The sequence below is a fragment of the Rana temporaria genome, chromosome 2 (genome assembly GCF_905171775.1).
Source record: "Rana temporaria chromosome 2, aRanTem1.1, whole genome shotgun sequence".
Taxonomy (NCBI): domain Eukaryota; kingdom Metazoa; phylum Chordata; class Amphibia; order Anura; family Ranidae; genus Rana; species Rana temporaria.
This window is the reverse complement of record NC_053490.1, coordinates 110,636,365-110,650,671: the sequence shown is the minus strand read 5'-3', so window position 1 is coordinate 110,650,671 and position 14,307 is coordinate 110,636,365. Positions and strand designations below refer to the sequence as shown.

At 45.2% G+C, this 14,307-nt stretch overlaps 1 protein-coding gene across 2 annotated transcripts in view; it reads left to right on the top strand.

Moving 5' to 3' along the window:
* LOC120929373 (protein D7-like) overlaps positions 1–14,307 on the top strand; it is an 81,741-nt gene that overhangs the window by 53,422 nt on the left and 14,012 nt on the right. For both annotated transcript variants that reach the window (XM_040340759.1, XM_040340758.1), the window contains 2 exons: positions 7,333–7,754; positions 13,376–13,430. In XM_040340759.1, coding sequence (XP_040196693.1) covers positions 7,333–7,754; positions 13,376–13,430 — 477 coding nt within the window. The remainder of the gene's footprint in view (positions 1–7,332; positions 7,755–13,375; positions 13,431–14,307) is intronic.

Here is a 14,307-nt window from a genome sequence, read left to right as displayed (position 1 = left end):
TCAATCAACTGCGCTTTACTTAGGAACGCCTATACCCGGAAGGATACGCCGCTCGGAGCCGGAGCAGACATACGGATAAAACGATAAGTACAAAAAAAAGAAAAAAAAATCCAGCATACTGCAGAGGTCAGCAGTATGCTGGATCTAGTGACAAAGTGGATTTTAGGGTGAACCACCACTTTAAGACCCATCTCATTGCTCACCTCTAAACTTCTAGAACACTTGGCCTACAACAGTCTTAGCTCCTACCTCATGAAAATAACTTATTTAACCCCTTAGTCTGACTTTCACTCGCAGCACTCCACGGAAACTGCCTTACTAAAATAACTATTTACTAACTGCTAAAACAAATGGCCACTACTCCATACGCCTACTACTTGCCCTCTCTGCAGCCTTCTCAAACTCTGTTCCCTTGGCCTCCAAGATTCTGCTGTATCCTGGTTCTATCTATGACAGCGCTCCTTCAGTGTTGCCTACAACTGTCTACTTCTCCTCTGCCCCTTTCTGTTGGGGTGCCAAAAAGGCTGTTCTTGGACCCCTTCTCTTTATCTACACCTCCCTTGGTCACTGCCCACGGCTTCGATACCATCTATACACCGACACCCAAATCTGTTTTTCACCTCACTCCTTTAGTCTCCTCTTGCATTACTAACTTACTGACACATCAGCATGGATAAAGAAAGTAGCTGCTCGAGGTGGGAGCCTTGATGAGAATCCACTGTGCAGATATCCCAGGTGCAGGCAATGCAGACAGGAACAAAAGGATGTTTCTGGACAGCCGCACTCTGAACAATGGTTGCCTTTATTGAATTAAAAACAGCACTACAAGTCACAGCAAAGAAAGGATGTCTAGTGCTTGGTCATAGCTATGACTAAGCACTAGATTTAGTGTAAAACGCATCAGATGCCTAGGTTTTTGTTGTGTGCTGTGACTTGTAGTGCTGTTCCTAATTTAATAAAGGCAGCCATTGTTCAAAGTGCAGCTGTCCAGAAACATCCTTTCTCTCAAGCGTCTTCCAGGACAGCCCATGAGACCTAGGGCTCCTCCTACCAGGACAGGAAACATGTTAACCCCCACCGGATAAAAGGGCGGTCCTCAAGGCTCCATGCCAGTATTAGTGTTTCCTCCGGAGGGGGGGGGGTAACATGTTTCAGGAACCTGGTCCCCTAGGTCTCATGGGCAGGGGCTCTAATGGCCGTCTGAGGGATATTTTTTTTACTAACCTCCTTGCCATAGCAGTTTTTTCGCTGGGGAGGTAGGAGTTAACTGCTGCCCTTGTTTCTCTGTGCCTGGGGAGGGCCAGGACCGGGGTGGCGTCCGGCCCCTAGCGTCGTTCGCAGTGCGGCAGGTGGCAGTCCTTTCCCGCACACAGCATGGCTAATTTGTGTTGGGAAAACAAGGAAATCAGGCGCTTGAAGGGGCGGAGCCTCTGCGTTCCAAGCTGGCCAACAGGAAGATCCGGCGGGGGTCACTTCCGGGTCGTGTGACGTCATCATCGGGCGCCGGAGACATGGTTCCTGTCTCCATAAACGGCGCGAATGGGGGCTGATGGCTTGCTGGTGATTTCTGGTAGAAGCAGCACAGGCTGTAAGACTACCAGATGGACGGTATGGACTCTCCTGCACCAGCACCTCTCGGATAAGCCTGAAGTGTTTTTTTGCCACTATTCTTGCTATCCTGATGAGTGTTCTACCCCCCCCCCCCAAATCATAGGATTTGGTGTTTGGGGACACATTTTTCTATTCTCCTGCACATGTTGATGGGAGTGTTTTCGGGCTTGTGATATTTATTGGGGTTATTTATTTTGTGTCTTTCAGGCCAAGACCCAGGACAAATCCCAAGCGCAGCCACATAAAAGAAAATGTGCAGTTTGCGGTAACAAACTGAGCTCCACTTGGTGCAAAACAGTTTGCCGCACATGTATAGATGGTTTAGTGAAGGATGACCAAGTGACCTCCTGTCAAAAATATTCTGATTTCGGTCCGAGATGAGCTTACTTCTACTTCTAGCTCTTTAAAAGATCCAATTGACAAATTTCAGGCTCCCCCTCAGGGTACATCTTCAAAAAGAAAAGCTTCAGCCGTTAGTGCTCCGCAGCTGAGCGTAGAGAGTGAAGAATCTGAGGCTGAAGCCAGATCTACCCGTTCTTCTCCGGAAGAATCGGGGTCAGATACAGAGCCCAGGGATAGAGTATCCTCTAGGGCAGGGATATGCAATTAGCGGACCTCCAGCTGTTGCAAAACTACAAGTCCCATCATGCTTCTTCCTGTCAGTCTTGCTATGCCTCATGGGATTTGTAGTTCTGCAACATCTGGAGGTCCGCTAATTGCATATCCCCGCTCTAGGGGCTCAAGGTTTAAGTTGTCTTTGGAAGATGTGGATAACTTATTAAAGGCCATCTATACAACTCTTGAAATGGAGGAGGTACAATTGTCTAAACATGACCTTATGTACAGAGGTTTGCACAAAAAGAAATCTACAATTTTTTCCAGTGCACGATTCCCTCCTTGATACTATCAAGCTGGAGTGGGAGAATCCAGAGAGAACCTTTCTTTTCCGGTAACCTAAAAAGGTTTCCATTTGAGGATGCAGCGCTGCCGTGGAACAAAAATCTAAAGTTAGACGCACCTCTTTCAAAGGTTTCAAAAAATTCGGACCTAGCGTTTGATGACATGGGTACGTTTAAGGATCCTATGGATAAGAAAGATGTCCTTCACAGAGCTTGGGATTCAGCTATTGGGAATCTCAAACCAGCTCTGGCCTCCACTTGTGTATCCAGAAATTTGGAAGAATGGCTTACACAAATCCAAACTCATCTTTTTGCAGGTACCTCTAGGGAGGAGATTCTAAAATCTTTTCCTCCTTTTTAGTGCCGTGTGTGTTTTTATTTTTTTATTTTTTTTTAGCTGATTCTTCTGCAGAATCTGTAAGAATGACAGCCAGGATTTCAGCTTTAGTGAACTCAGTCAGAAGAAGCATTTGGCTTAAAACATGGTCTGGTGATGCAGCATCTAAATTGCGCCTATGTGGGCTTCCCTTAACAGGGGATCATCTTTTTTGCCCAGGTCTGCAGGAGGCACTGGAATGTATGGCCAATAGAAAAGGCCTTTCCAGAAAGCAAGTAAAAGCAGACAGGCAGAAAAATTTTGTGGCCCAAACATAGAAAAGGACAATAGGCCCAAGAAGCATTGGACCGGGGGCAAGGGTAAAGGAGGTGTTTTGTTTAACACACCTCAACACCCCTTCAAGCCACAGTGACCAGCATCTTCCAGTGGGAGGAAGATGAAGGGCCTTTCTCCCACAGTGGGCAGCAGTCACCTCAAGTCCCTTCATTCTGGATCTGGTGGCAAATGGGTACAGGCTGGAATTTTCCTGCCAACCACCAGAGCAACTTTTGATCAACTCTCCTCCCAAAGATCGGGAGAAAGCGAGGGCTCTGGGTCTCCAAATAGGAGACTTGTTGGCTCAAAAAGTCCTGATTCCTGTTCCCCGTTCAGATCAGAACAAAGGGTTTTATTCCCACGTTTTTGTTATCAGAAAGCCGTCAGGAAAATATCGGCTCATTCTGAATCTTTGGTCTCTAAACCGATCGATCAGGTACAAGCACTTCCATATGGAGACAGTGTTCTCTATCAAAAACCTGCTTTACCCAAACTGCTTCATGGCCACTTTGGACTTAAGGGATGCCTACCTGCAAGTCCCAATCCACCCAGCATTCCAGAGATTCCTGAGAATAGCGGTCAAAATGGGAACAGAAGTCCGGCACTTTCAGTTTCAAGCCCTCCCCTCCGGTCTGTCCTCAGCCCCACGCATCTTCACCAAGGTATCGGGAGGCGCTGGCTCCGCTAAGGTTAAAGGCGATAACTATCATCCCTTACCTGGACGACTTAATAGTGGCGGAGTCTTACCAAAAATTAATAACAGATCTCCAGACTGTACAAGACTTCCTTCAATCCCTAGGTTGGCTGATTAAACAGGGAGAAGTCTTCCCTAGATCCAGCCCAGAAGGTAAAGTATCTGGGCTACAGTTTTTCTCCCAGAGGAGAAGGTCTCCAAGATGGTGCAAGCAGTTTCAGCCTTGCAGACCAATGTTGGTCTCGCTGAGGGAAATTTCAAGGACGGTAGGTCTGATGACCTTGTGTTTCCCTGCAGTACCATGTGCAAGATTCCATCAAAGACCATTGCAGATGTTCCTTCTGGAAAACTGGGATGGAGACTCGAGGTCCCTGGAGTCAAGAGTTTGGTTACCTACCAAGGTAAAAAGAAGCTTGTGATGGTGGACAAATCTTCACCTAACAAAAGGCCTGCCATGGTCCATCCCTGTATCCAAGAGGATCACGACAGACGCAAGTTCCTGGGGATGGGGAGCCCACCTCCAGAGACCCAAGTCGCACAGGGAAAATGGTCCTTGAAAGAAGCAAGCTTCATTGAACCAGAGGGAACTGCTAGCGGTTCAGAGAGCCCTGCAAGCTTTTCAGTCGGAGATCAGGGGTCACAATCTCCAGATCCTATCCGACAACATTGCGACCGTTGCGTACCTCAGCAAACAGGGAGGCACGAGGAGTCGGATTCTTCAATGGATTGCCCAAGGATTTTTTTTTATGGACTGAAGTAAATCTAGTGTCAATTTCAGCAGTGCACCTGAAGGGGACGCAAAACTGTCTGGCGGACTATCTCAGTCGCCACAAGGTGGAACGAGACAATTGGTCGCTTCATCCAGAGGTATTTGCAGAGATCACCAGCAAATGGGTTTGGCCCGTGGCAGATCTGTTCGCAAATCAAAACAATTGCAAGACAAAGGAGTTATTTTCTCTAAACCCAGCAGATCAATCATTGGATCGATCCCTTGGTGAATTTGTGGCCATTCGACCTCTGCTACGCCTTCCCGCCGATCAGACTTATTCCAGAGGTGCTCCGGAAGCTTCTCCTAGAAGAAACAGACCTTATTCTGATCGCCCCCTTTTGGCCCAGGAGGCCATGGGTTTTCCCTGCTACAGACTCTAGTCTCGGAACCTCCACTGAGGCTTCAGAAGAGGGAGGACTTGCTATCGCAGGGTCCAGTCGCACACCCACAGGTTTCCTTAAACTTGACGGCCTGGTATCTGAAGAAAAGATACTGAAGGCTCAGGGATTTTCTGACAAAGTAATCGGTCACTAGAGCCATTTATTCCAAGGTTTGGAAAGTTTAGTTCATGGTTGTCTAAAAACCAAAGATCAACGCATGATGATCCTTCTATTTTGAAATTATTTCAAGAGGGTGTCGACAAGGGTCTTTCAGTTAGTACCTTGAAGGTACAGGCGGCAGCTATCAGTGTTTTCCTCCAGTTTTCTCTTTTGGAAAATCCCACGGTAGCCAGATTCTTCAAATACATTTCTAGGGCCAGGCCAGTAGTGGTAAGAAGTTGCCCAACTTGGGACCTGTCCCTGGTACTTCAAACCCTGGTAGTTTCCTTTTGAGCCCTTAGAGAATATTTCTATTAAGTTACTTACTTTAAAAACAATTTTTTTTTAGTAGCAATTGCCTCAGCTCGTAGAGTAAGCGAGTTACAGGCCTTATCAGTGAGGGAGCCATTCCTCACGATTTTTGAGGATTGAGTTTTAAAAACTGATCCAGGTTTTTTGCCTAAGGTGGCCAGTACATTCCACAGATCACAGGGCATTGTACTGCCATCCTTTTGTAGTTCGCCTCAGGGCGACCAGGAAAATAAATGTAGTTTTTTTTAGATGTGAGAAGAACCCTTCTCGTCTATCTGGAGGTCACCAAGACAGACCTTCAGGAAGACAGACGCTTTATTTGTCTTTTCAGGTATGCACAAGGGTAAGAGTGCATCTAAAGCCACTTTGGCTAGATGGTCTAAGCTAGCCATCTCGGAAGCTTATAAAATTAGAGAAGTTCCTACACCTTTTGTTACTGCGCATTCAATGAGAGCTTTGTCTGCGTCTTGGGCTGAGAGGGCTGGTGCTTCACCGGAACAAATCTGCAAAGCTGCCACATGGTCCAGTTATTTGACCTTTATTCAACTTTATCACCTGGATTTGCTATCCGCTCAAGAACAGACGTTTGGTCGAAAGGTCCTTCAGGCAGTTGTCCCACCCTAGACTGGTAGGTTCTGGCTCATCGTCTCATGGGCTGTCCTGGAAGACGCTTGAGAGAAAATCTGAGTTGGGCTTACCGGTAACTCCTTTTCTGAGAGTCTTCCAGGACAGCCGGATGGATTCCCACCCGGTTTTGTATGGAAGTTATGTGTTTTATGCATATGTTTTTTCAGGGTAGTCCTACGGTTCTCGAAGACTGGCATGGGGCCTGGAGGACTGCCCTTTTATCCGGTGGGGGTTAACATGTTTCCTGTCCTGGTAGGAGGAGCCCTAGGTCTCATGGGCTGTTCTGGAAGACACTCAGAAAGAGTTACCGGTAAGCCTAACTCAGCTTTTTGTTCTCATCGGCATGGATGTTGCACCACTTAAACAAAACCTCTCTAAAACTGAGCTGGTAATATTCCCCCGTGCCTCCCTTCATGACTTCATCAAAATCGATACTGCAACCATCAATCTCCCCTCATGCCAGGGTACTGGGTGTAACCCTAGACTGACCTGTCCTTTCAGCCCCCAAGTTCAAACACTGTTGAATGCTTGTAGACTTCACCTCCTTAAAGTGGTTGTAAAGGTTCGTCTTTTATTTTCTAAATTGGTTCCTTTAAGCTAGTGCATTGTTGGTTCACTTACCTTTTTCCTTTGATTTCCCTTCTAAATGTTTTTTTGTTTGAATTTCTCACTTCCTGTTTCTCCTCAGTAAGCTTTCCACCATCATCGGAGCGGTGGAAAGTCATTCAGAAGAGCTTACTGAGGAGGAACAGGAAGTGAGAAATTCAGACAAAGAAAAAAAAAATTTAGAAGGAAAATTGAAAGAAAAGGTAAGTTAACCAACAATGCACTAGCTTAAAGTATTTAGAAAATAAAAAACAAACTTTTACAACCCCTTTAACATCTCTAAAATATGCTCCCTTTTAACAAATGTAACCACCAAGCTACTCATTCACTCTCTTCTTCTCACCTTGCTTATTGTAACTCTCTTCATTGGCCTACCTTGGGCTATCCCCTCTTCATGCTATCATGAATGCTGCTAGACTTATCCACCTTGCAAACTACCCTGTCTGCCAAGCCCTACACTGGCTCCCAATCGCCCAGAGAATTTAGTTAAAATGCTAACCACAACATTCTATATTTAGAGGCAGAATAGAACATGATTTGGTTGCATTTTTAAATATTTAAGATTCCCCACATATGGACATAATTGCACTTTTTTTTTTTTTTCCCCTGCTTGATTACCATAGCGCTACAGCAAAGCCAAGTCAAGGATACACCAACAGTGGAAATCCTACAGAAAAGCCAAGTCCAGGGGGGGGTGATAACTTTGGAAATCTTACAACAAAGCCAAATCAAGGATACAGAAATGGTGAAAAAAATACAGCATGGTCAAGTGAAGGTAGATGCACCACGAGTGGATATCTTGCAGCAAAGCCAAGTCAAGAATATGCCAACCTTGGAACTACAGCAAAGCCAATCCAAGAGGGATACACCAACAGACCTTCTGCAGATAAGCCAAGTCGAGGAGGATATGCCAACCTTGGAACTACCGCAAAGCCAATCCAAGAGGGATACACCAACAGACCTGCAGAAAAGCCAAGCCAAGGAGGATACACCAACAGTGGTAACCCTACAGTGACAAAAGTCAATCCTTGGTGCACCTATCGAAGTATGTATAACGGGCATTGAATTGTGTCTTGGGCAGTATTAGGAACTGTAATATTCCTTAGAGGTCTTGATGGCTGTAGATTTGAGTAATTATTTTTTTCTTTAGTCTAACCTATTGGTAATACATTTGACTGGTGTCCAGGCACTAGTAGTACAATAAATCAGACTGAGATCTAACACTTTAAAAGGTATTGAGGGAGTGAGTATTACCGCGCTACCAAGAAGTGGGGGAAAAAGGAAGGGGGGTTACGGCTGCGGCACTGAAGGGTGTATCAGACCATAACAGATATAAAGAAAAGGGTAGTGCTGCGCTATAAATAGGGAATGGGGTACAAGTTTAGAGGAAGTGTAGCAAATCCTTATATGTAAAAAGATAGTCTGACTAATGATCAAAATTACAATGTGAAAAAATATTGACAAAGTTAACGTGCTACAGTGCAGCTAATCCAGCTGGCAAAAGTAGGATAATAAAACGTGACCGTGCTAGTATCATACAGTGTAATACAATAATTGGTGTACTGTTAACCAATGGGGTGTACAGTGTGCAGAACACAACAGTGACTGAAATAGGCAAAGTTAAATGTCCATGCAACAAAAAGCCTATAAGCATAACGAAGGAAAAATCCAAAAATAAACGCGCAGATGTAGATGCCAAAATAACGTGAAGAAAAGGTAGGTTTCCGGTGTTCTCTTCAAAATAAGTGAGGATGTCCCCTTACCTTACTGCTGTAAGATAACCGCTTATCAGCCCAAATACACTTTCTGGTCGTGTCCGCACGATTACGGATGGACTGTAATTGAAGAGATGGATCCCTCTCGGTAGTCACGTCCGAGAAATGACAGTGACTCGCACCCAGGGAGCTAAAGTGCCAATAGTGCAGTATTGTTTTAAAAAGGTTTATTAACAAAAGAATACACTAGGGTACTCGCATAGCTGTGATAAAATCAGGCATGTAAAATGAAAGAGTGCGTTCGCCGACGTCACCTCCGGGTACGTCTTGGTTACACTCGTACGCGTATTCGTCACCTCTTGTGACTTCAGGAGTAGTTGGAGGTAAAATGAAGGTGCTTTATATAAGGTGGCTTATCAGTGGGGCTGGAAGTGGGGCAGTGAGCTTGTTCCGTATACAGGAAGTGGGGCAGCGGCCATTTTGTTGTTGCCTAATGGGTAAAGCAGGAAGATGTATCTTCTGCCCCATAGGGCATCAATTTGCATTTTTTTACAGCGCTGGACAGCAGGGTGCAATCCGCATACCCTCTCTGTCCAGTACTGCATGTGAAAAAACAGGATTTAGCTGCATCCTGTGTCTCACTAGTGAGTGTCACAGGAAATATAGCAGCGGCCATTTTCTTGTAGCCTCGGTGTCAACTCTCATTGACGTCCTGTGCCAGGGTAATGCCATGGGCCCAAACTTCATCTGCGGATAGGGCACTGGCCGTCTGTCTGGTCTCCACCAACAGGGACCAAAAACAAAATGCACAGCAGAAGCGGCGGCGTTCATAGAAAGAAGGAAAAAATAAAAAAACGCCACCTTCCTCTCTACTAAACCATACCAGGCTGCATGCCCTCATGGAGGCACACCATGTTGATGGCAAGGGCCTCTTCCCAACAACCCTGGCCCAGTGGTTGTGGGGGTGCAGAGGGTAGCTTATCAAAATCTGGAAGCCCCCTTTTAAGAAGGCTGTGCCCCAAAATCCCAGCCCCTCCCCATGTAAATGAATACAGGGAACATGGTTCCCTGATGTCCATCATGAACGCCGGCCACTGAACTGCATTATAAAAGCCTGAACGTGATTGGTCCAGTGATATAGGGGGCAGGGTCACTGGGTTTACCCGGGGGGGGGGGGAGAAACAGCGCTGTCATTTAAGTGAGAAGCAACGGTCTGGTTGTTTAGCGAGGGGCTGATATTTATCGTAATTAACTATGAATTTACATCGGGTTAAGTGTGTTTTTAGGCAAACCTCTCCCTTAATGTAAATCCATTGTTGATCACAAACGCCAGCTGCCAAACTGCACAAAACCTGCTGCCAACCAAACAAGACCAAACCCATTGTTTGTCGCTCGCCAAATGACAGCCTGCCTTCAACTAAACCCAGTGGGAGTGAGCGTGGCTTAACAATGGTGGCGCAAGGATGTGAAGAGCTCTGTACCCACCTTGGCAAAGTGAGGGGATCGCGGGTTTACCACCTACCCGATCCATGTCAAAACGGTACTCGCAGAAGGGTAACCGCACAGCAATGGCTGACATTCAGTCCTTTCCGGCTGCAACTTGGCAAATCCGCTTTGATTCCAGGGACAGCATGGTGCTGTAAGACTGATTTTTAAATGTTACCTAAATTTCTCTTAAAGCGGTGTTCCACCCCAAAAAAATAAAGCCAGCAGCTACACATGCTCTTGAATGGAACTCCACTTTAAAGAGCTTCGATTTTAAGACTGCCATAAAGGGGGCAGTATGGTGATCGGTGCAATTGTCTTGGTTACAGCTCTGGGAATTCTAATGGTTTCGGAAGACCCACTGCATGTCAATTGATGGTTGAATTTTCCTTATGTGAATGAACCTGATTTCCTGCAGATCCTGACACAATTTATGCATATACATCTATATGCAGGTCCTCTGCTGCTGGCTCTAACATATTTATACCAGTCCTGCCTTCCTAGCTCACAGTATCTGGTCCCCAATTTAGCACTGTCCCCTCACTTTATTACTATGTTTATCTCTATTAGGTGGGTTTTGCTGCGCCCTTGTCACGATTTGTATAGGTCCCCCCCAAAGTAGATTACAGGAACTTTGTCTGTCTCTCCTGTTTTGGATCAGATGGATTCTCTGTGGGCTTCTTTGGCCATTTGCTATAGCGTTTAAGAAGGTGTTAGACGTAATCTTTAAAGCAGAGCTCCACCCTAAAGAGGAACTCGCGCTGATCGGAACCCTCCGGTGTCACATTTGACACCTTTCAGGGGGGAGGGGGGTGCAGATACCTGTCTAAAGACAGGTATTTGCACCCATTTCCGGCCACACAGTTTTGGGTAAACTGCGGGCAGAACGTCGCCTCCCGTTGTGCTCTGGGAACACTTGGCTCCCAGAGCACAGCGGGAGCCAGTCGGTTGTGCAGCGCAACTCGCACATGCACCATAGAGAACCGGGTAGTGAAGCCGGAGCGATTCACTTCCTGGTTCCCTCACTGAGGATGGCGGGGGGAGCAGCAGAGTGACGAGCGATCGCTCATCCTCTGCTGTGGACGGCGCTGGACTCCAGGACAGGTAAGTGTCCTAATATTAAAAGTCAGCAGCTGCAGTATTTGTAGCTGCTGGCTTTTAATATTTTTTTTTCCATGGCACATCCGCTTTAAAGTCTGGCATCCACTTTCTTTCCTTTTTACTCTAAAGGGGTGGGTTAGCCCCTTTTACCTTTCTGATTTAACTACCTTTTACTTTGGCTTTCTATTTCCTTCCTTCCCCTCCCTTTTTTTTCTTATCAGTGGCTCACAGACTGAGACCTCACTGAAGCTCTGCTGTTTCAATGCCCAAGGCTTAAATGAACCATTCAAATGTTCCTAGATGTTGTACGACTTCCACAAATCCAAGGTTTCGATGCCTTTCAAGCAACCCATTTTTGCACTGATCATGTTCCTGTTTTGCGCATCCTGGTTTCACAGTACTTGTTCTCATTGGAAGTTCTGAGGAGTTGCAATTGCCTTTTACAAATCTGTACCTTATCGCACGTTTGTGTAGATCCTGCGGGAAGGTACTTGTTTGTAAAACCCACTCTGCATGGCAGACTATACACGCTGGCAAATTTGTATATTCCCAAGACCAAAATGCCCATATACTCTAGTCGGTATCTTCACAACTTCTATAGTTTGCGGAGGGAGCTATTCTATTGGGTTGTAGCTCTCTATCATACTCAAATTAGCAGGTTGAAAAAAATCCTATTGCAACATAACTTGATGGCTGTGTGGAGAATCTCCCATCCTACTGATTACTCGGTGGCTCACAATTCACTCATAAATTTATTTCGCCCTGACCTTACACTCAGAGTAATATTGGTAATATATTGTGGTCAGATCATGCACTTCAGACCGAATCCCTTGACCCCGCTGTTTGGCCTAGCATCTTTCCCTCTACTGTGACAAGTACAAAGTTTCTCAGTGGCATTGCAGAGACAATCCTCTTGAGTCATGCCCTGACTGGCTGGACTCTTGCTCCCCTCCTGCCATAGCTCATCTTGTGCATGTTTAGAATATACACAGTTGAAACATTTAGGAAAACGGTCCTCTACGGAACTTGCACTGCTTTTGAATTGCTGTCCCAATCCTCTAGACCAGACCAAACTTTCAGATCTACTGGATCTTTTTGAGGGAATCCTACCCGAACGCCTCACCATTTCTTTCAAAATTGGTGCAAGAATTGCAAATATCGGCGGATGATATTAAATGGGACAAAATACTGGCTGTTGCATATAAACTCTACGTTCTCTCAAGCGCAATTGTCGGATTTTATCCCAATGGTACCACTACCCTACACTTTTTTACATAAAATGTATCCTATCCCTGATGTTTGACAATGTTTGCAAAAGATGGGCACCATGACCCATATTTGGGGCACCTGTCTCAAACTTGACCTGTTTTGGGATAATATACTAAAATTTGATAAGTTTGGTGGGAGAAAAAATTCCAAATAAACCGCAGATTACAGTACTGTTGCCAGGCTTACAGACAAATTAAAAGAAACCTAGATAGGCACTTCATCACAGCGGCAAGTTCTGTGATGGCTAGACGATGGCACCAAGTTGAGGCTCCATCGCTGGTCAGTTGGACATGATTGAGATCGTGGAGTGTATGATCGCTTGGGATGAGGACAAATCTGAAACTCACAAACTTGCCTGGGGAGTTTGGTCTCGTTTCAGATATTCTTCTGACTTTGATTCCTTTTGTATCCAATATTGTATAAGGTTGCTCCCGGATATCCCATAGTACATCACACCCTCCCCATCCTGTCTCTCCCCCTTCTCTTTTCTCTAACTTATTTTTTTTTTTACTTTTCCTATATATTGAATTAGAAAGCTAGCATTTAAGTTGAGTCGAAATAGCACTTGATGCTTCAGGTATTGTACTCCTTATGTATCCAGCTGAAACAGGGTTGCTCATTATACAGGCTGAAGTACAAACCCGGTTATATTCAATCACAATTTGTATATGCTCAACACACTTGTATTTTCTGCAAATACTTAATAAAAAATTTCAAAAATTGGTAAACCCAGTGACCCTGCCCCCTATATCACCAGACCAATTATGTTCAACTTGCTTTTTTAATGCAGGTCAGTGTTCGTGATGGACATTGGGGGGGGGGGGGGGGAATCTTCTCTTCTCTTTTTATTTTATTTTTTATTTTATTTGTTTTATTATATAAAGGACCTCATCGGGGTCAGTGGCGTTCGATTGCTTGGCTCTTGGTGTAGAGCCGTCGGACAGCTGCAGCTGGGATTGGCTTAATTTTTTTTAATTCCTGAACTTCCCTTTAAAAGAAATTGATAAGCCCACTATCATCCACAAATAACTGAAAACATAATTTAGTCTTTAAATGATGAGCTGTAACATCAACTTTTTTTTCTTTTTTCTTAAAGAAGTTGCTAGTGCTGCTACTGAGCCTGTGAATTCATATGAAAATGAGTGGCCAAGGTAAGGAAAAATATTATTTCACTTGCAGTTTTCTGATCATGAGTGGATTTTAATTTAGAATGGTTTAGAGACACTCTAAATTGCCATTCAGATCCACAAAACATAGTGCAGCTTACCACTTTATAGATGTGGCTGCATTTTTTTTTTTTTTCCCCAGGCCTTTATTTTGTGTTCTCGCCAGTAATGTTTTCTGTCCTAGAGAACTATTCACTGTACTGGGTCTATAGTGAAGCGGCAATATCTCCCTCGGATAGTGTTGCACTACTGAACATCTCCGTCTTTCTCTAAGGGGCTTGTTTAGAGATCTGGGCAGCGGGCATTAGAAGTCTTTAACCCACTGAAATTCTGGCAGGCTCAACAAGTATCAAACATATGCTTTAGTGCAGGGGTGCCCAACCAGAGGCCCGGGAGCCACATGTGGCCCGTGACCTCCTGCTATGGGATGGCCTAGAATACTGTTAAAGGTAAGTTTATTACTAAAATCAGTATATATGGGCATATCTGTTCTGCAGTGGTTGCTGGGCTGCTTTTATACTGATCCACAGGTGCAGAGCAGTGCACCTGCAGGTTACCTGCACTGAGCCATAGACTTCTATTACCTGTGAGTTTGTGCTTTCTGAAAGTGCACCACACCTACAGGATATAATAGAGTGTATGGCAAAGTGCAGCTAACCTGCAGGAAAGCCACAGGTGAACTGTGCTGAACTTGTTGTGCGGGTAAACAGTGCAACAGTGAAAGCAGCCTTATGTCCCTTTCACCCAGTCAGTCCGACCCAATCGGACCCTCCATTCACCTCTAAGGAGTGGCAGATGTAAATGGATGCCTATCTGCAATCTGATAAGCAAAAAGAGTAGAGTGGGTTCAGAGCAGAGTGGG